This window comes from Typopeltis vanoorti, chromosome 10 (assembly GCF_054136105.1).
Source record: "Typopeltis vanoorti isolate ZY-2024b chromosome 10, IOZ_Tvanoo_1.0, whole genome shotgun sequence".
Classification (NCBI taxonomy): domain Eukaryota; kingdom Metazoa; phylum Arthropoda; class Arachnida; order Uropygi; family Thelyphonidae; genus Typopeltis; species Typopeltis vanoorti.
In genome coordinates this window covers 21,702,517-21,726,227 of record NC_143558.1, presented here as the reverse complement: position 1 = coordinate 21,726,227, position 23,711 = coordinate 21,702,517, and the positions used below count along the sequence as shown (strand labels likewise).

General features: G+C 35.6%; 1 protein-coding gene across 2 annotated transcripts in view; it reads right to left on the bottom strand.

Moving 5' to 3' along the window:
• LOC150102217 (SANT and BTB domain regulator of class switch recombination) overlaps positions 1 to 23,711 on the bottom strand; it is a 213,683-nt gene that overhangs the window by 14,704 nt on the left and 175,268 nt on the right. For both annotated transcript variants that reach the window (XM_090399431.1, XM_090399432.1), the window contains exons 13-14: positions 14,836 to 14,947; positions 1,137 to 1,213 (exon numbers count right to left, since the gene is read on the bottom strand). In XM_090399431.1, coding sequence (XP_090255557.1) covers positions 1,137 to 1,213; positions 14,836 to 14,947 — 189 coding nt within the window. The remainder of the gene's footprint in view (positions 1 to 1,136; positions 1,214 to 14,835; positions 14,948 to 23,711) is intronic.

The window sequence follows — 23,711 nt, the reverse complement described above, 5'->3', positions numbered from 1 at the left end:
GCTGAAGAAGAAGAAGAATCTGATTTGGAGAATAGAAATAGTAGTTAGACCATAGAAAGAAGGAGTATAAATCATGAAGATACTCCATTTGTCACCCCTGCAATGCCAGAAGATACAGGTGTTAAAGGGAAGGGGTGCGAGACCCAGCCATTCTCAGTCTTATGTCTTGGATAAAGTTGTGGTCTGTAGAGATAAGTAGTCAAAGAAGTTTTGGGTGATTATCAGCATTTGGAGATCTTGAACCACAGTGGATCAAATTGGGGGATGGGGAGATTTGAAGGTTTGGGTTTTCTGGAATGGAATGTTAGTTCAGATCAGTGGAGGCTAAGTATACTAGCCAGTATTACTCCCTAGTATACTCAACATTGGAGCTGCATTCAATGCAACCCTCAGCCCTTATGGACGAGCCGCCACTGATTCAGATGAATTCCTTCTGATGGAATGAACTGTGTAAAGTGTAATTTGGACAGTTGAGAGGTTGCCAGCTAAGATACCATTAGGAATTTGGTCTGGTTTGAATGACTTGAAGTGATAGCAGTTCATTTCATTTCTGTTAAGCTAACTTACTTGACAGAAACGTTTGATATTTTTTCTTTTTTTCTTTGCTTCTTTAACTTTCTGAGTCTGCTATGGAGTTCTGATTTTTCTAACCTTGCAGATAAATCAATCAATGTTTTCTTTAGTGTCTGCCATTGAATCTCCAAGATTTGTTCTTGTATTCAAACTCTTTCATTTTTTTTTTCTTGAATAATATTTGTGTATTTGAATCCTCAATAGATTGTATTCAATAGATACCAATTAACTTTGACAAATTAATTGGTATCAATTGAGTACAAGCAAATAGTTAACATAACTGAATGTTGTTTACTATAATATCAGATTCAAGAATGCCATTAAGAACCAGACTACAATATGCATGCAGTCAGGCAGTGGTGCAATTACTTATGAGTGATCAAATCATGAAATATTCTCGCCCATCAAAAAACATGTAACCTTTAGTATGATATGGTATTACATTACTCAAAACATGATTTCTGAAGATATACAATTATATAACCAGAATTTTAATTTAAATCCATTACTCAATTCCATTAAAACATTATACAATATAATTGTACAATCATGGAATACTTTACCACATTCCCGTACTATATCTTGGTTGTGCCATAGAGAAGCATTGGGATTCCACAATTTTTTAACTTCTGGTGTTTTGCTAAAATACAACAGAGTATGCGAAGTAAATATTCTATTTTATAAATGTTATTTGAATTTGATAAACATTTGAAATTGACTGTATATAGTTCAACAATTTTGAGCATTAATTAAATAGCTAAAAAAGAAAAACATTTACTTTTTATGTTATCTTTGCAACTGAAAACAAGTTTTTATATAAAATAAAGTTTTCATCTATTTGGAAACATGCTGATACCAAAAACCCTCAAAAAAATTTCAAAAGGCTGAGTTTACCATTCATTTATTTTCTTTTACAGTTATCAGACTTTACTATAACAGACTGATTATTATGTTATACCAGTGTTTTTCAACGTGGGACATACACTCCACAGGGCAACAATTTGAATATTTTGGGAGGCAATTAGAAATCGACTTTGTCGGAGATAAATTATCGATGTTGCAATTCTGAATTTCCGAGAAAAAGAAAAACGCTGGCAACACTAGTATAGTACGCCCACAGATACGAGACCCTTCAACACTTCTCCACATGTCAAAAGAAAGAGAATCCATTCTGATAATAGGGTAATAAATCCGTATTGTGGGATGAGTGTTTATTATTACACGTTGGAAAATTAACTTCTCTTTTATGATCATTGTAGTTTTTAAATCAGTAACTATTTTCCTTGTATAACAGTTGCAAAATTTTACATATAAAGCACGTGATTAGTCACATGTTGGTGACCAATTCGTACATCGCCTTATTTCTTTCTCCCCTTCAACATGAATTGACTCTTCTTGGCAGTACGTCACCGGTAGCTCTCACTTTTGGGGTCGGACTATACAGCAGTCAACATAAATAATTGGTGCCGTAAGTGTGTTAAGGTTAGATCGTAGCACCCATCACTTCTGAAAAGTAAACAGTGCCAATTTAACATTATGCAGTTTTTGTTGCAGAAACAACTAGGCAAGTTTGTTTAATTTTTTTATGTACTGTCAATGTTTTTTATGCTAGCAGGCATTTTTATGTAACATTTTTACATGTTTTTAGTTTTATGGTTAGCCAAAAGTTGCTACGAACCTAATACAATTGCCACAAGTGTATTAGGTTTGTTTGACAGGTGAAAACATGAACATAAGCTCTCATATTTCATTGTTGTTTTTTTCTCTGCTTGTGACAGTAGACTTTTAAAATTTTACGTTTTTATTATGTAAACTTTTTATTTATTATATGTCTTTGTAGAACTTGTAATATAAATACATGTTATGCACCATTAATTTCCTTATATAATCCACATATGCGTAGTATACTTTATAGACCTATTTTTTTCCTTTCAGTTGTTAATCCCATGCATCATCATCATCAAATGCCTGCCATGTACCCTCAAGGGTTGTACAGGATATGATAGTACTACATCAAAAATTTACATCATTACTAACTTCTTATCTACAATTTTCCTCCAAATCAGTCTGTTACTTGTCAAGACTCCAACATTATCAGATCTTATATTTCTATCGTCTAAGGCACTTTGTACCGTATCAATCTTGGTCTTCCTCTGGGTCGTTTTCCTGCCAACTTGGCAGATAACACTTGTTTTGCTAATCTTTCCTCGCCCATTCTGTTTAAGTGACCAAACCACCTGAGATTAGCTCTGCTAACACAATCTTGAATGTCAAGTTCTTTCCTAATATCCTGATTTTTAATATGATATTACCATTGATGCCATCTGTTCATGCCTATAATCTTTCTCAGGACTCTCATATCTGCAGTCTGTAGTCGTTCGTTAAGTGTTTTATTTCTGACCCAGCTCTCAGATCCATAAGTTAAAACTAGTTGAAACACTGTCTTGTATACAGCTAATTTAGTGTTCCTACTAATTTCTCTCTTATTCCATATGAAAATATTCAATTGACTTCCTACCATACCAGCTTTGTTAATTCTGTTGTCTATTTCTATATTTAATTTACCATCTTCACTACAAATCGTGCTTAAGTAGCTGAAATGTTTTACTTGTTCCACAGGTTCTCCTTTCACAATGCAGTTGACAATTTCAATGATTCTGCCTATTTTCATTGTCTTTGTCTTTTTATTGCTGACCTTCATACTATATCTATTACAACAGTTATTCAATTTAGTCAGAGAATCTTGCACACTTGTAATGGATTTATTTAGAAGTATAACATCATCTGCATAAAGCAAAGAGCTAACATTAACATCTCCAATTTTGATATCATGTTTAATACCACTTTTCTTCATAATGTGATCCATGTAGATAATGAATAACAGAGGGGATAATGTACACCCTTGTCTCATACCAGATTTAAAATTAAACCATCTTCCTGTACTTCCTTCAATTCTAACTGCTGACTTACAACTCTAATAAAGACTAAGTATTGCTTGATATAATGCCCCATTGACACCATATAACTGCAGCGTATTGAATAGCTTCTCTCTTGGCACCTTGTCATATGTCTTTTCCAAATCAACAAAACTTAAATACAGATCTCTGTTATATTCCCTTGATTTTTCCACTATTTGTCGTAAAGTGAAGATCTGATCCTGACAGCCTCTATTTGACCTGAATTCAGCTTTTTCTTCACCAAGCATTTCTTCCACGATTCTTCTCAACCGTTTTTCTCAAGTATACTTGCATATATCTTACCAGGAACACTCGTAATTCTCACGTTCAGTTTTATTTCCCTTTTTATATATGGGTACTATTAGAGCTCTACTCCAATCATTGGGAATTCGTACCTCTGTCCAGGCATTCTGAACTACGCAGTGCAGCCACTGTAAGACTTTTATACCTCCATACTTCAGCATTTCTGGTCGAATATCATCTACTTCTGCTGCCTTTCCACATTTCAAGCCTTTGATGGCTTTTTCTACTTCAAGTATGGATATATATTCCTGACTGTATGCCTGTTGAGTGTTTTTTACCACTGTGCTATCACTGCTTGCTTCATTTAGCAATTTTTCAAAGTAATTACTCCATACTTCAAGGATATCTCTTTCTCCTGTTTTCATGTCACCTTTATCATCTCCAATTCTTTTTACAGCACTGTTTCCTCCATTTCTGAGCTTCTTCAACAACCTCTAGAATATTTTGCCATCATCTTGATATTTATTTTGTATGTTCTTGCCAAAGTCCTCCCAAGACTTGTGTTTAGCTAGTTTTACACAGTGTTTAGCTTTCTTACTGTCTCTGTATTCTCTAAGAGCACAAGCTGACTTATTTGCCAGGAACTTTTGATATGCTTTCTTCTTTTCCTTCACTGCCTCTTTTACTTCCTGTATCCACCATAGAGTTCTGATTTTTCTATCCTTGCAGACAACCTCACTCTGGCTGAATCAATCAGGGTTTTCTTCAAGGTTTGCCACTGAATCTCCAAGGTTTGGTTCCTGTTCTGAATCTCCTTCATTTTTTCTTCAATAATCTTTGTGTATTTTAGTCTACATTTCATATCTGAGAGCTGCTCAACTTTGATTCACTTTAAAACTTTCTTACATGTTATTCTTTTCAATATGAAATTCAATTTTATCCTGCTCAAGACTAAATAGCGATCACTTCCAATTTCAAATTCTCTGTACACTCTGGTGTCCTGCACCAGGGAGAAAACATCACTATCAACAATAACATAGCAATGAGACTTTTCTTATTCCTTGCCTCTTCTGTCCATGTGAATTTGTGCACATTTTCATGTTGGAACATTGTGTTAGTAATAACCAGTCCATGTCCTGATCAGAAATCCAACAGGTATTTGCCATTATTATTAGCTTTGCTCTTTTCTCCAAATTTTCCCCAAATATTTTTGTATGTCTGACAATCATTTCCTACTCTGCTATTTAGATCCCAAACAAGGACCAACTTTTCCTTTTTCATTGTGTCAGTTGCTTTTTCTAAAGCATCGAAAAATTTCTCCACTTCTAACTTAGTAGAACCTTCTGTGGGACCATAGGCACAAATAAGTCTCATTGTCCAGTTCCCCATTCTGATATTTGCCCACATTACGCTACTTGAGACTGCCTGCCATTCAATAAGATTAGCCTCATATTTTGTGTTGAATACTTTGGCTACTCCTTCTTTTCCTTGATTGTCATTGGCTGAATATAACATTTTGTATTTATTGCTCAGAAAGATCTCATCAGTTTTTGTCTTTTTTGTTTCAGTCACCCCTATTATGTCGATCTGGTACTTATCTAATTCCTCAGCTAGCTCCATTTCTTTGCCATTCAGGCTTCTTACATTGATAGTACTGATCTTTTACTCTAGCGATGTTGAGTTGGGGTGTGTTTTCAGATTTGTTCCAGTAGCTGACTTTTCGCTGTTCACCCTGGTTTTCATGTTGGAACATTGTGTTAGTAATAACCAGTCCATGTCCTGATCAGAAATCCAACAGGTATTTGCCATTATTATTAGCTTTGCTCTTTTCTCCAAATTTTCCCCAAATATTTTTGTATGTCTGACAATCATTTCCTACTCTGCTATTTAGATCCCAAACAAGGACCAACTTTTCCTTTTTCATTGTGTCAGTTGCTTTTTCTAAAGCATCGAAAAATTTCTCCACTTCTAACTTAGTAGAACCTTCTGTGGGACCATAGGCACAAATAAGTCTCATTGTCCAGTTCCCCATTCTGATATTTGCCCACATTACGCTACTTGAGACTGCCTGCCATTCAATAAGATTAGCCTCATATTTTGTGTTGAATACTTTGGCTACTCCTTCTTTTCCTTGATTGTCATTGGCTGAATATAACATTTTGTATTTATTGCTCAGAAAGATCTCATCAGTTTTTGTCTTTTTTGTTTCAGTCACCCCTATTATGTCGATCTGGTACTTATCTAATTCCTCAGCTAGCTCCATTTCTTTGCCATTCAGGCTTCTTACATTGATAGTACTGATCTTTAACTCTAGCGATGTTGAGTTGGGGTGTGTTTTCAGATTTGTTCCAGTAGCTGACTTTTCGCTGTTCACCCTGGTTTTCATGTTGGAACATTGTGTTAGTAATAACCAGTCCATGTCCTGATCAGAAATCCAACAGGTATTTGCCATTATTATTAGCTTTGCTCTTTTCTCCAAATTTTCCCCAAATATTTTTGTATGTCTGACAATCATTTCCTACTCTGCTATTTAGATCCCAAACAAGGACCAACTTTTCCTTTTTCATTGTGTCAGTTGCTTTTTCTAAAGCATCGAAAAATTTCTCCACTTCTAACTTAGTAGAACCTTCTGTGGGACCATAGGCACAAATAAGTCTCATTGTCCAGTTCCCCATTCTGATATTTGCCCACATTACGCTACTTGAGACTGCCTGCCATTCAATAAGATTAGCCTCATATTTTGTGTTGAATACTTTGGCTACTCCTTCTTTTCCTTGATTGTCATTGGCTGAATATAACATTTTGTATTTATTGCTCAGAAAGATCTCATCAGTTTTTGTCTTTTTTGTTTCAGTCACCCCTATTATGTCGATCTGGTACTTATCTAATTCCTCAGCTAGCTCCATTTCTTTGCCATTCAGGCTTCTTACATTGATAGTACTGATCTTTAACTCTAGCGATGTTGAGTTGGGGTGTGTTTTCAGATTTGTTCCAGTAGCTGACTTTTCGCTGTTCACCCTGGTTCCTTGGCGAAAACAACAGAGGCCTTGTTTAACCGGGCAATGCCACAGCCGGCATGAAATTTTGTCATGTTGTACTATCATTTTGTATTTTGGTTTAACCAATAAGAATACAATTTGGTTGGGTAAATCCCAAATTGCCAGCCCATCCTCGTTCGTTCAGTATCCAGGTAGATACCCACCAGGGTGCACCATGAGAAGGTGAAGATTGGACATTAGGTCAGAAGCCCTGGTCGGTTCTCCGCATTCCTTTAAAGGCTATGTGGAGATCTCTTCTCAGTTATACAGCTTTGACCCAATGCAAGCAAGAAAAAAGTTTGTTAGTATTCAGATGAGTATTTGAAGTTTGGTTTCCTACCCACCCCTCAGGATGAACGGTCACCACTCTGTCTATTGTGCGAACATTGCTTGACCAACGAATCAATGAAAAAAGGTCATCTCGAAGCACTTTTGAAGGCAAAACATAGCGCTTATGTGAACTATGATTGAACCAATTTAAGTCTCTAAAGGAGAAGTTTGAGAAAAGATCAACAACAGATTCATTGTTCTCTGTACGCTACCCAAAATCGTATTCTTGGAGCTAGTTATGAAATTTCTCTGCTCATAGCTAAATCTGGAAAAAATCATACTATAGGGGAGGATTTAATTAAACCAGCGATATCAACATTTTTCAAAACAGTTCTGGAGAAAGATGACAAAGTTATCAAAGGAATGACATTGAGCAATGACACTCTTCGCAGAAGAATAGATGAGATGGCTAAAGATGTGGAAACACAACTTATTGAAAAGTTGAGATCAAGGAAATTCTCAATACAGTTGAATGAATCAACTGTAAGAGACAGTGAGGCTGTATTGATGGCCTATATAAGATATATTGATAATGGTGAATTTACTGAAGAGTTGTTCTGTGAAGCATTGGAAACCACCACTACTACCATTGATGTATATACAATAAACTCAAAAATTATTTAGATGAAGCTCAAATATCAATGAAAAATATTACATCTTGTGCTACAGATGGTGCGCCTGTTATGATGGGCAAGAAACGTGGCTGTTTAAAATTAATGAAGGATAACAATCCTGAAATGTTGCTTGTGCATTGTGTTATTCACAGAGAAAATTTAGTTTTAAAAAAAACTTTCACCTGTTCTAAATGAGATATGAATTCGATTATAAAATGTATCAACACTATCAAAGCTAATGCCAAATGTGAGCATCTCTTCAAACAATTTTGCGAGGATAAAGCTGCTGACCATGTAAGACTACTGCTTCACACCGAGGTGAGGTGGCTGTCGCAAGGAAGTTTTTGAATGACAAACTTGAAATGAAACTCTTACAAACAGTTGATGGTCATGCATTTGTGAGTTATTTGACAGATATCTTTGAAAAACTGAATATGTTAAATAAGCAACTACAAGAAGCAAATAAGACCCTTTTTGATGCAAAGGCCAAGAAATTGGGTTTCATTGCATTTCTGCAATCATATCAAAATAATGTTTTAGTCAAAAAAATCTGACCAATTTTATTGGCTGAATAAGTGTGAGGTAACTGATGCTGCTGTACTTGTTATTGTTAATCACCTAAGCAAAATGGTCTGTGATTTAAATGACAGATTTGCTGATTTAAAAGAAATTAATTTCCATCTTGAATAACTCAGCCAATGCTAGTGGACCTAACTGTTGTGGCCATGCTGTATCAAGAAATGCAAAATGATGAGTCTATTAGAACTTTATTCCGCATAAAAGGAACAATGGTGTGGCTTTATGATGAGACAGAAACGAAATACCCAAATTCAACTAGTTTTGCAAGAAAATTACTGTTGCCCTTCCCATCGTCATATTTAGTTGAATGTGGCTTTAGTGCTGTAAATGATTTGTTACTGAAAAAAAGAAATCATCTGGATATCACAAACCGTGGTGATTTGAGATTGAAATTGACTACTGACTAAATTAGTACCTCAAATAAAAACTCTTTGCAGCAGACATCAAACTCAAGGATCACATTAACTTGGATTTTATTTTCCCCGAGTTGAGTTCGATTTATGTTTATAATATACAAAGTATAATATAAAATTTATATTCATTGAAGAAAGTCAAATTAAAAGCAGTTTTACCTATGTTCCTTTTTTATTTAAAATACCTATTCATATTATGCATTTTCAGAACTTGGTTGACTATTATGCTGGGGGGGGGGAGATCAAAATCTTTGAGGTGTTGAGGTGGGGCACGATCCAAAAAAGGTTTAGAACTACTGGGTTATACAAACTTAATATTACATTTATATTTATATCAGATAAGCACTGAAGTATTCACATGTGGTAGACAACTAGATGTTCCCACCAACTGACCAGAGAGCATTTTAGAAGCACTTCCTACCAATTCCATAATGACTACTGTGGTGCAAAAAAAATGAAAGCAATGGACCTTCTCTCTCTCCCTCCCCCCCCCCTTATCTACAAATTCAATTAGATATTATAGCTTTCACTTGTACTTAGATGTTTTTGAATCATTTATGATTTTAAATTTCTTATTATATCCAACGTAAAAATAGTATGGTGAGAAAGGAACCGAGAAGCAGATTTTTTACGTGAAGAACGGTAAGTGGAATTTATTTCCAAAGTGGTTTGTGAAGAGAGAGAAAATGAGTTTCAAGAGCAATATGACAGATATCTTATTTGGCTCAGTGGTTCTGACAGGAATGATTTTTTTTTGATTCCATGGAGGTCTACAATATCAATAATAATAATAACAACGACCAAAAAAGGAAAACCATTTTTATTTGCTGAAATTAATTTATGTGATTTTAATGTATGGAGGTGCTGAGTACAAATCTGCAATAAAATAAATCTTCTCTGTTGTGTTATGCACAATCACCTGTCAGCCAAGTAACTTGACTTCTCAAAACTTGATGCTGCTTATAATAGGGAAGTTAATCCTATCTACGTTTTAAGTGAACCGAAACTATTAAAACCTTGATATTCCAGGTCTACCTACTCACTGATGAGACCTCAAAAAAGGTTGAAACCGGTCTGGGTAGTGACCTCTTCTCATAATGTAAAACAGTATTTATACATCTCTTAATCCTATCTACATTATGTACCATGGTTATAAATTGTATGTATTTTCTTTGAGCTGATTTGCCTGTTATGTAAGATGAAAAAAAAAAAAAAAACCTGCCACCACCTCCATATCGAGACAGAGTTATGTTTTTTAGTATTATTAATAATTACTTAATAATAATATTAAAATTCCAAAGTACTATTTTAATATTTACTATAATTTCATATTAATAATATGAATATTTTGAAGTACTAAGCTTTAAAATTTCAAAGTTTGAAATTTCAGTAAAAATATTAAAATGTAAAAGTTTGAAAAGTTCAGGAAAATATTTTCCTGAACCTGTCCTATGATTGATACTATAATACAAACTCAGTTTATCAGAAGAGTTGTCACTTGCGCTCAGATGTTTTCAAAAGTCAGATGCTGTAAATGCAAGCTGCTTTTGTTATGTCTGTTGTGTGTGATTCATTTACGAGCATCAGGCAGCAATGCAACATCCCTCATGTAGCAAGAACCGTATCCTTTCTTTAGTCTTGGTGTGAAATAAAGGACAAAGATGAAAACTGGACTCCACAATATTGCAATAAGCATTGTAAAGTAAATTTGATTCAATGGATTCAGAAAATAAAAAATATTGGCATCCCAGTCTATGATCAGGATACCAGTGATTTGGAGAGAACCAAAAGATTATGTAACTTTATTTCTGTTTAACTAACATATATGGATTTTCTATGAAAAACAAACATTAATATCCTATGAAAATTTAGAATTTGTCATAAGAGTACTTTTTCACTTTTCAAATCTTCCAGTATTTGCTCCACCATCACAGCAAGATACTCTGGTACTCATGGATGCCAGACCTTCTGGTGTGGTTAGGACTTTCATCTTATGATGATAGCATTTAAGAACTATCAGTAAGACTCATTGACTGAATAGAAGAATACAAAAAATCTTGTTAGAATGAATTTATCTATAGAACAATCTAGACTGCCTAAATCTAATTTTCATCCTTTTTATAAAATCTTATTTTACAAACAAAATTTTGAAGCATTCCTGTGACAAACAGGGTGAATGGTACTATGGAAAATGGAATGTAAGGATGTAACAGAGAAAAATGGAATGATGGATTCTTTTTTTTTTTAATCTCATTTCTACATAAGACAGACCACAAGACCTATAGCAAATAAACACCATCTGTTGGCTAAGGCGAAAGAGCAATGCAATCTGTTGATATTCTTTTTGAATAGCTGGAGGTTGTAGCTTTTGGGAATATTTCATGGGAGAAAAACACTGTTCCACAGAAGCGAGGTAGAGAGAATAGCAGGTTTGGTGAATCAGAAGTTCAACTCATATTGATGTAGATTTAGCAGAGATGGGAGGGGGGGGGGGGCAAGAAAAAACTAGTCTTGTTGAAGAGTTGTCCATGAAAATATCTCTGACCATCTATGAAACATTGGCTTCTGAAGAGAGTCCGTAAGAAAGGGGGAAGGAGTCAATCAACTGAACCACTTCCTTCTAAACAGCACATTAAGAATTTTTAGAGATTTTAAATGCACCAATCCAATGTGAGAACAGTATCCCAAGGTTGGATGAATTTGAGATTTCTAAAGAATAAGTAATTGGCAGATGAAAAGGATTGCACAATGATGCCTATGTTTTTTTTTTTTTAATTTATTTTTTTAAATTCAAGAGTGCTACAGAAGTCACACTTGAATTATGCCAGAAAAGTCTAGGAGCAAAATCCAGTCTTAGAAGAGATCTGGTCTTAACTGTTAAGCTGAGCATTATTAACCACCCAACAGGCAAAGACATATATACGTGGGCTGTTCAATAAATAATAAGACTAATTTTACTGTGGCAAAACCACTATCATAATATTAATTTCTGTGGAATAAAGAAATGCTGCTGTATGTATTAACAAACAAGGTTGATAGATGGTGTATACGGGCTGATGTGCCAGAGTGTCACGTGACTAAATGCAAGTGCTCATCGCACGCCTACGAGGTGTGACCAGTCTTCGAAATGGAAGTGTCCTTGGAACCACTATCACAATATTAATTTCTGTGGAATAAAGAAATGCTGCTGTATGTATTAACAAAAGAGGTTGATAGATGGCATATACAGGCTGATGTGCCAGAGTGTCACGTGACTAAACGCAAGTACTCATCGGCGTGCCTACGAGGTGCGACCAGTCTTCGAAATGGAAGCGTCCTTGGAACAGCGTTATGTGATTAAATTTTGTGTGCATTTGCAAAAATCGGCATCAGACACTTTTAACATGATACGCGAAGCTTTTCACAATGAAGCAATGTCGAGGGCAAGTGTTTTTTGCTGGCATAAAACTTTTAAGGAAGGAAAGCAAAATGTGGAAGATCTTGAATGTGAGGAAAGACCCTCAACGTTCATCACAGAGACAATGATCAACACAGCAGCGATTATCATCAAGCACAGCAAAAGGAAGTGTCCATTGCTGAAGAATGGCTTCTTATTGCACCACAATAATGCAAGGCCACATATTGCAGAACAACAACATATAGAAGAACAACACAGATATCCTACCACATCCTCCATACAGTCCTGATCTCACACCGTGTGATTTCTGGCTGTTTCCTCAGCTCAAGAAACTACTAAGAGGCTGTCATTTTGAAAGCAACAAAGCACGTGTGAAAGCTGCGGAGGTGGTTTTGAAAGAACTCTCAAAAAACGGACTTTCACGTGTTTAAGAAGTGGACGCAACATTGGGACAAATGCATCGCGTCTCACAGTCGTTACTTCGAAAAAGACCATGTAAATGATGACGATTAAAGGTAATCTGTTTTCTGTATAAATATAGTCTTATTACTTATTGAACAGCCTACGTATACGTCCAGGTAACCATGGATGCGAAGTGCATATTAAAATTGTAACACTATTGATATTACATTGAAATATATGATGGATACAAAGTGTAGAGGAGTGATGTATTTTATCCATATTGACAGCAATGTGGTTAAAGGTAAGGAGAGAAGAACTATGTTGTTTTCCCTGAGCAAAAAGACCAAACCATGTTGTGGAACCCTGAAAGCAACTAGGTTGTTATTGCCTCATGAGATGGATAATCATGAAGCTTGAGATGATGGAGAGTGAGTGGAAAGCACTATCATCATTTGAGGTCAGTAAGAGAAGTTCATCTATGTATATGAGGAAGAGTGTGCACAAAATAACAGACTAAAGAACATCTGCATCAGTTGGAAAATATGAAAAGATTACCTTCTTCACTATAACGTGCAGTGAACGACTCTAAAGAAAAAAAATTGACAGTTCAACTACAAAGGAAGGAAGGAAAGTAGATTATGATGGCAATTTTCTGAGATACCCTTGATGCTAAACCTTCGAATGAATTTTAAACATGAAGTGCAACAGCACAGGTATCACCAAACTTATCTTTGGGCATATGTCCAGAAGGAGATCTGTTATGGATCTTGGTTGGCAAAATTCATTTTGGTGGTCACTGATTAGTTGCTAGTTCTTCAGGTATCAAAGAGTTTGACTGTTAATAACCTTTTCCATTACATTAAACAACACAGAGGTGAGAACAATGGGTTATAGTTTGATGATAGTTATTTATCACCCAACTTTTGGAATTTGCTCTATATGGGCTTTATACCATGCTGTAGAATGGAGGCTAGCTGAGTATAACATAGTGCAGAGATGATAAAGGACAGCTGTTCAAAAGCACATCTCTTGAGCACAACCAACTCATGAGATATTAGAAACAGGGCATTTTTGGTATCCGGATTGTTGAGGACTTTTCCAATGTTGTCTTTTTGGCGGAAGGCCACAGAATGCATGCAATGAAATGCTCTAAGTCAAGAAGGAGGTGACTGCTTGGTAATCTATGGAGCACTGGATGAGAAGGTTGATGCTAAGAGGTCAGCTTTATTCTTAGCTGATATTGCAACATTACCATGTGGGTGGGTGGGTGGGTGAGAATAAGAGAGATGGAGCACAGATGGAAATAAATTGCATCTAACAGTTTTTATAAGCAACTAGAAGGCATGACTGCCATTGGCAGAAGTGGTGATTTTTCTATGTTTAGCCTTTTCAAAGTCAGACTCAGTCCAGTGAATGATAGTTCTGCAAGTGTTGCAGACTTCAGTGTTGGCTGTGAATGAAACTGGAAGCTGAATGAAGCCATTTATGATAAGCTGTTTTTTTTTTTTTCCATTGGACTGGAAAAATACTTTTTTGGAAACCATTGCCAGGATATCGCATAGGAATTTTGAACAGAGTGAGAGTGAAGGTCCTCATTTCAACATAGATAATTTATGTAAGAAGATGACAACAAGTATCTGGATCTGAACTGGAAACAGTAGTCTGACTATGGAAAGAGGGAGTAAAAAACCTCAGAGATCTTCCCACTTAACACTGTTGCAGTGTCAAAATACTTGAATTTGTGAATTGCTGAGGGAAGAGTGCTCCACTAGAGTTGAAACTAGGATGAGAAGATGGTGATCTGAATTACCAAAAAGAGCAGTCACATTGGTAGTATATTCAAAAGGTGGACTGGTTAAGAAAAGATCCAGAGTGTTGGGTTGAGTAGTTTCTTCATAGAGAGAGAGAGAGATACAAGAAGAATTATAAAAGGAAACAAAACACTTATAAGTATTATTTCTGGGCTTCCATGGAATCAGAAGATACATCATGTGAGATTAATTTCTTATATACATACATATATATATATATATATACATATATGTGTGTGTGTGTGTGTGTGTGTGTGTGTGTATATTTATTTATTTATTTTTAATCGTTATCAATATGCAGGTGCTTGAATTCTGGCTATTTAGATGCATTTTACAAAATAAATTTTTCCCCTTATTGACATTTTCACTTTTATTACTGGCTGATACTTAACTAAGCTTTTGTTATATAATCACAAAATCTATGTTACTAATATAATAATAATAAATACAGCTGATATTAGAAATAAGGCAAGCAAACCTGCTATACTGATGAACAGAGGAAAGAAGTGAAGATGGCACTGAATGCTGTCTGGTAAGTACAGCATTCCTTTTGGGTTTAATCTCAGCTCCATCAGATTTGGGATGTGTGCCTATTTAAATAGGTTATATTAATAAACATAAACTATTTATAAAGAATTTAAATGTATATAATTAAAAGATATTTTATTAGTAAGAAAATTTTATAAGTAGGATGAATTTTATAACTAATTAATTTATAACTTTACACACTTTTTTTTGGAAAACTGTCATTTCTGTTTATCTAGATTAATAGTTCAATAGAAACAACAGTTAAACTGCTTGTCAAGCTAAGTTAAATTATTATTTAAAAAATAAATTCTTTAAATAAATTAATTAAGCAAAAATATGCATGTATAGCACCCCAAACTACTATTTCAAAATATTGAGCATGCTTCTTGAATTAATGAATATTTTGCTTTTATCTTTTACTATATTTATAGCTCAGATTGCTGAAAATGTTTTAATAGCTGCATATAGTTCAAAGTGGCACCCCCCCCACACACACACCTCATAATATGCTAGTATGCTATTTGCCTTGCTTTGCTATATTCAAAAAGGTTCCATGAAAATTCACCGAAAACGGTTAATCATAAAACAGTTTGCCAAATGGCAATTCATCGAATAACAATTTAAAGAATGGTAATTAATCCAAAAGGTAATTTATCGAATAAACAATTTGTCGAACCACAGTTAATTGCACGAGAATTTGTTACAAATGCGATTGATTCAAAAAACTATTCACCAATAATTTTTCTTGCAAACTATTATTAAAAGTGTTTGGTCTAACGTTACTCAAGATACAGACAACATGCATAAGTAGTCATTAAGATGTAATAATTATTTTGTTGTATTTTAGAACAAATTTTCTGTAAGTATATATATTGCTTGATTGTGTTCATAGTGATTTTCTATATCATAGTGATGATTATAACATAGTGATCATATTATATCATAAGATATCATAGTGATCTCTGGACAACAAATTTTATTCTACCTAATTTTTTCACAACAACAACAATGGTCAGATTGAAATCAAAACAGCCTGGTTGGCCGAGTGGATAGCGTATCTGCTCTCCAGCCAAAAGGCTGCAGGTTCGAATCCCACCGTGGGTATGGATGTTTGGGATTGTCTGTGGAAATGCTAGTAGTGGTTGGCAGTAGATGGCATTGGCATAGTTGTGGTCAGTTGGTGATTGAATAGTGGAGACGGAATTGTAGAGCAGGTGCCCTCTTGATGAGTCCTTAGACTCCCTGGAGGTGTCAAATAATAATAATAAGAAGAAACTGACAAATTGTAATATAGATCTTAACTATAAAATTTCATCTGGCCAGAGCAAAATTACTAATATAATTTTTCTTTGTGAAAATGTAATAATAAAAGTGATCCAGTTGGAACTAAAACTGAACTGCACAGACAACTTCTTCAAATTCCACTAAGTCTAAGAGTTATTGTAATATATAATTTCGACACGTTGTCCAAAATATAGCTGAACTAAAAACTGAAATAGTTCGAAAAATTTTTGTAAAAATTTCAAATACCAAATATGAGTAAAATTCATCCCATATCACTGGTGTGTGTGTGTGTAGAAGTCACATACTAATACTACTACTACTAATAGTAATAATAATAATGGAGCCTTTGTAGTTCAGTCAGTATAAATGAAGCCCTTTAGTTAAAAGACTTGGGTTGGAATCCCATCTATGGCACGAATAATTATTATCGGTCCTCTTCAGCTGAAGGCAAGTTAGCAGGCTTTATACAGAGATGGTGGGGTTTTTCCTCTCGGAAACAGGCAAACCAGTCCCATGAACACATATTTACAGACAGGAAACACTTATTGGACAAGAAAGACAATAGGAAACCATGTTGTTCTACAATTATTCAACAAATTGTGTTTTCAATTAACTGTTGTTCAATGAACTGTCTTTCAATTTATGGTTTATTCAATTAATTGTTTTTCGATAAATTGTCATTCATTATTGTCTTTTGATAAATTGTTGTCGGTAAATTTTCTGGATACCATTCAAAAATTATGAGCAGTCATACTTTTCCTCTTCTTTTAATCCTTTAAAAAACTCTTGCTGAAATTCCCTTCTTTTGATATTTACTAGTTTTTCCCATGCATAAGTGACATCGCTTTACTTTTGAACATTCTGTTTTGTCCATGTAAGCTTCAAAGTCTAATTCTTCATTTGAACTTGAAGAGAATGATTCTAAGTTACCAATGCTTCTAGCTTCATCCAGTAGTTCAGATATTTCAGGTAGTACTTGTGCTACTAATTTTACATCCCTACAATTAGGAGTAGGGATGTAAAGCAAGAGCTGCAAAAAAAGGAAACATTGTGGAGGAAATATAAAGAAAACAGCGATCAGCATACTCATGAGCCCAGCAAGAAAGGTGACTAGTATGGTAAGGACGGCCAAATCAGATTATGAGAGAGAATTAGCCAAAGTAACCCAAAAGAGTTTTTTTGTTATGTAGTAAGAGGAAAAATGACTATGGTAAATGACTTTAAATATACAAATAAACACTGCTCAAGGTAGGAAGGTAACTGAGCCAAAAGAAATAGTTCAGTTGCTGAACAATCATTTTGTAAAGGTGTATCATCCAGATGGAGATTTTACAGTTGCTGATGTTACAGAGATACGTATCAAAATTGAGGTAGATGAACAGGTGTTCAGCATTCTTGTGTAGAGGCTTAAGTGCTGTGAGTACATTATGTTGGAGGTTTAATGGATTTTTTACAACACTCAAAAAGAATTAAAATAGAATTTAATACTTCCTATATTTCGTCCTAGTCACTAGGACATCTACGGGGATTACAAAAACAATTAATGTAACATGTACACAAAAACTTACAATACTAAGCCCAACCATGTGGGTGACGCTAAAGTCCTATCTAGGTGGAGCGCCCTCTAAGGGCAGTAGTAGGTGGCCTGGAATGTAAGGTGGGACCTCTGGTGATGAGTGTTTCCCAAATCTTCGGAAGCTTAATTCAACTGTATTTATTAAGATTTGGTTGGTTTCTGAGCACTGCTGTTGCTTCTAAGAAAAGTCTCTCTTTCTTGAATTTGCTGTGGTGGAGCATGGTGGTTTTCTTCCATGATACTCTGTGGGTGGTGTCCAAAACATGGTCAGCCAAGCCTGAATGGCCATAGTTGTGTTTAACGATGTACGACTTGTGTTCCTCCAGGTGGATGGATCTGTGTATGTGGTTAAGCTCAGTAGTGAGGGCGGTTCCACTGGAACAAAAGATTGTGGGCTCTCTTGGTAAGAGTTTTAATGATGCCATATTGTTGTGAGGGGTGGTGGTGGGAGAGCAGGCAGATACATTCACAAACTCTCCCACCACCACCACCCCTCGCAACAATATGGCATCATTAAAACTCTTACCAAGAGAGCCCACAATCTTTGTTCCAGTGGAACCGCCCTCACTAGTGAGCTTAACCACATACACAGAACTTTCCTCTCCAATGGCTACAGCGAACACAGTATCAAAAAAATAATCAATTCTTCCCCCATTCCCCATCCCTCTCGTCAACAAGATTTTAAAACTGCCATCACCATACCCTACATCCGTGGCACTTCGGAAAAAATAGCCAAGATACTAAAAAAGTATAACCTACACACAGCATATAAGCCCTACCGCAAACTTGCTATCCTTATCCGTTCTACGAAAGATCAGCTCCCTCCTCTCTCTCTGCCTGGAGTTTACAAAGTACCCGGTTCCTGTAAGCTTGCGTACTTTGGATAGACAGGCAGATCAGCATCCATCCGCCTGGAGGAACACAAGTCGTACATCGTTAAACACAACTATGGCCATTCAGGCTTGGCTGACTATGTTTTGGACACCACCCACAGAGTATCATGGAAGAAAACCACCATGCTCCACCACAGCAAATTCAAGAAAGAGAGACTTTTCTTAGAAGCAGCAGCAGCTCTCAGAAACCAACCAAATCTTAATAAATACGGTTGCATTAAGCTTCCGAAGATTTGGGAAACACTCATCACCAGAAGTCTCATCTTACATTCCAGGCCACCTACTACTGCCCTTAGAGGGCGCTCCACCTAGATAGGACTTTAGTGTCACCCACGTGGTTGGGCTTAGTATTGTAAGTTTTTGTGTGCATGTTACATTAATTGTTTTTGTAATCCCCGTAGATGTCCTAGTGACTAGGACGAAATATAGGAAGTATTAAATTCTATTTTAATTCTTTTTGAGTGTTGTAAAAAATCCATTAAACCTCCAACATAAGGTGTTCAGCATATTAAAAAATATGAACGTGAACACAAGCCGTAGGACTGGATAACATAGCCTGTGTACTATGTGAATGTGCAAGAGAATTGACATTTCCTCTGACAAAGTTGTTCAAATCTAAGTCTCATCTCTGGCAGGGTTCCAAGGGAGTGGAAAAAGGGTAAGATAGTATACCATTACATAAAGATGGCTCCAAGACAGAAGTAGCAAACTACAGACTAATTAATATATTGCGAGTTGTTGTTAAAGTAGTACTGGAAAAGTTGATAAAAGGTAAAATACAACAATGAGTGGATGGGGATGCGATACTCTATAGTGTTGAACGGCTTTGTAAATGGTAGGTCCTGTCTTAGTAACTTATTCACATTTATAATAATGTGACAGCAGAACTAGATAAATGTAATGTTACACCATGATACTGCTCGACTTTGTCAAGGCATTTAAACAGAATACCACATGGAAAATATTACAAAAGCTGGTTTAGAGGTTTGTGCCATATTACGGTTACAACTATACATAGGCAGTTAAAGAAAATTCTAAATAATATGTTTGTACAAAAATTAGGTTCCACAAAGAAGCATCTACACAGAAACAGAATTGCTGCAGAGGGCACAGCAATACACAAGGTTAAGGCTACAGTAGTACAAAATTGTCAATAATACAAGTTAAATAAACAAAATGCGTGTACAAGACATCAAGCCAAGGAATGCAGTATCTACATATAGTTAAAATTATAACGTTTTTACAGCCATACATAAATAGGCAAAAAGGAAATATTATACAACATGTATGCATAAAAATAAAATTTGGCAATGTGGCACCTACATATAAACAAAATTACAAGAAGGTTACACAAATATACAAGGTGTCCTATAACAATACATAATTAGTCAAAAAAAAAAAAAGTAAATAATATGTATGCACAAAAGTTAAGCTGGGAAATGCAGTATCTACATACAAATAAAATTACTGCAGCTTTTAAGGCAGTACATAATTAGACAACAATACAAGTTAATAAACAAAATGCATATACAATGCCAAACCAAGGAATGCAGTATCTACATATAAGATTACTATAATAAATTTAGTTTAATCCTTTATCCAAGTGTTAGCAAACAAAGTTTGCACCCGAAGTATCTTCAGGACTGAGGCAACTCGTAGCAAAAGTATACCAAGCTCTTATCACTCTTGAAGATACTTCAGGTGCAAACTTTGTTTGCTAACACTTGGATAAAGGAAAACTTTCAAGATTACTACAATAAGATTACAACAAATGTTATTACAGTAATACATAGAGTTAAAGAGGAATTATTATACAATATGTATGTAAAAATAAAGTTTAGCAGTTTGGTATTTACATATTAACAAATTTACAACAAGATTAGCATTCAACTCCTGCACATATACATCACAAAACATTACATATTTTGTAATATATACATACAAAAGTTAAGTGAAGCAATACAGTATTTACATATAAAGTTAAAATTACAGTCAAAATGTGTTTATATAAATTAATTCTTTGTAAAAAATTAAAAATATCATGCAATCTGCCTGAGTGTATATGGTCTGTCCAGGTAGGCAAAAATTTCATTCCTCTCTCGTGCAAAGTGCCGGCACTCTACCAGTATATGATAAATAGTGAGATGTGTATTGCATTTTTCACACATGGGAGGGTCATTAGCTCTTAGTAAATAAGAATGTGTAAGATGACTATGACCTATGCGGAGCCTAGTGAGAACAACTTCCTCTCTTCTCTTTATTCGTTGACTAGAATGCCAATGCTTAATTATGAACAAGTACAAGCTGAATGGCATGTAACTTTGCTGTATAATTACTGCAATCAGGTGGGATCTGGTTGGAGATAATAATGTCAGAAAACAAGTAGCACAGCCAACAGAGGTATCAGTTCTTGAACCATCAGTACAGATAGGCAAGAAATCAGAGTGTGCATTAAACAATTGGAGGTAGACAGATGATGGAGTATGAGATTTCTGTAGTTGGCAAAGTGAGAATTTGCAGGATGATGTGCAAACCTGCCATGGAGGGATGCTGTTATGTTTAGTGTAGGCAATGTTGCCAACATTCATACCAAGAGCTTGCATAGTCTCTTTAACATGGATACCAAACAGACATATGGTAGTTTGAAGTGTGTGGTATTGAGCTTCCCAGTGCAGAGAAAAGAAACCAGTCCATGTAGGATGATGTGGGAGAGACTTTATCTTTAGGGCATAATTAAGAGACAACTGTTTCTGTTGAAGTGATAGAGCTGGTTCATTTTCTCAACATAAAGACTCTGAGTAGGTGATGTGCGAAAGGCACCAGTAGCTATCCATATACCCTGATGATGGATGGAATCCAACCATCGCAGGTTATTCTTGTTGCAGAATCATAGACTTGAGACCCATAATCCAGCTTTGAATGTATAAGTGCATGATAAAGATGGAGCAATGAAGCTCGATCAGCACCCCTCAGTAGAGGATAGAGTGCGAAAAGATTCAATGCTCTCTTGCACTTTTCTCTTAGTTGATGAATGTGTGCTAGAAATATAAATTTACTGTCAAATATCAGTCCCAAGATCTTGGCTTCTGTAGCTACTGGAATAATAGTGTGTCCCATTCTTAATTCAGGATCTGGGTGAAGAGTGCGTTTTCGACAGAAGAGTACACAGACACTTTTTTTCTGTTGAAAACCTAAACCCATTACTAAGACCCCACAGAGAAACATGATCAATTGCTTGCTGAAGTTGTCTTTCAGTTACCCTCATGTTATGGGAGTGGCAGTAAATTGTTAAATCATCAACATATAGAGCATTGTCTACAGTGGGAGAAAGCTGTTCGGTGATTGAGTTAATTTTAACAGCGAAAAGTATCACACTTAAGAGCCTTGGGAACACCCTGTTCATAAATGATATGATCGAGATAGCGTATTTCCCACTCTGACTTGGAAAATTTGCCTGGAAAGAAAGTTTTTAATAAATACAGGAAGGTGTCCTTTAAGACCCCTATGGAGCTCTTTTAGTATGCCACATCTCCAGGCTGTGTCATAAGCTTTTTCCATGTCAAAATAAACTGAAACAAGGTGTTCTTGCTTCAGAAATGCATCTTTTATACAAGTTTTTAAACAAACCGAATGGTCTAAAGTTGAGCGATATCTACAGAACCCACATTGTGTATTGGAGAGAAGATTGTTACTTTCTAAATACCAGAGAAGTCTGGCATTAACCATTTTCTCTAGTATCTTACAAAGGTCAGAGAAATGGATCGATAATTATTTACTTGTGTTAGATATTTTCCTGGTTTTAGGATAGCAATGACAATTGACTTATGCCAAGAATTTGGAAACTCTTCCTCTGCAAGTATTATATAGTAAGAGAAGGAAATCCATAGAAGATGATGGTAGATGTTTTATTATTTCATAATGGATGTCATCAGAACCTACTGTGCTAAGGTGAGATAGTAGGAGAGTTCTTTTTAGTTCCTCCTTAACAAATGGCTGCTTGTATGGTTCAAGAACATTGGAAGAAAAATTTAGCCTTTGTTTCTCTTGCTGTTCTTTCAGAATTAAACATTGAGGAGGATATGAAGCTATTGCTAAGATTCTGGCAAAAGTTTCTCCCAGAGTGTCTGCAATGGCTTTGGGATCAGCAATAACACTTCCATTATGTCTAAGGTAGACAAACAATGTGTTCTATATCTGCCTTTTATTTTCTGGATTTTATCCCATACAATTTTTGGACTGGTCATTTGATTAATTGATGTAGTAAATTGGATCCATGGTTGTTTTTGACTCTGACATAGCATGCTTGAAAGCTATAAGGTTTGATGTGGTGGGATATCTACGAAATATATTTCATGCGCTGTGTTGATCTTTTTTGGCTGTCTGACATTCTGGGTTCCACCAAGGCTTTGGATAGAGTAGAAACCGAGATGATGTTTTTTGGGATGGAGACTGTTTCTGCCTGGACAATGCACTCTGTTATATATTTTACCACTTCATTGATAGGCATTTGACTGATGGCATCAGCATTAAATTTTGTAAGATGAGAGAAAGTGTTCCAGTCAGCCTGGAACATTTTCCATATAGGTATCCATGTGGGTGAACATGGTTCCTGTGAAGACATTGTGCAGAGAACAGGAAAGTGAAATTTTCAATATATGACAAATGGTCAGAGGACTAGGGGCCATCCATGGAAGTTGTGCAAGAGTGTGGTTAGTAAGGAGTGTGTGGACCAGATTTTTTCTATGGAGAATGGTAAGTGAGTGAAATGGATTGCCAGAATTGGCTGTGAGTTCCCTGACAGTGAATGGATTCAAGGAGAGGGATGATAGGATTTGTGTATGGTGGTTGATTTGGGTCTCCCACAATGTCTCCAGATTCCATGGAGATGCTGTAAATAATAATAAATTTACTAAAATAAAGAGCTAAAAGGCTTCAATTCAGTGATGCAAAATTATATAAATTAAGTGGATATTAAATCCAACATAATTTCAGAGCCTAACACAGAAACTATAAGTTTCGTATTTGAAAGTTGACCAGAGAGCTTGCGGGAATACGCTCGCCACCATACTATGA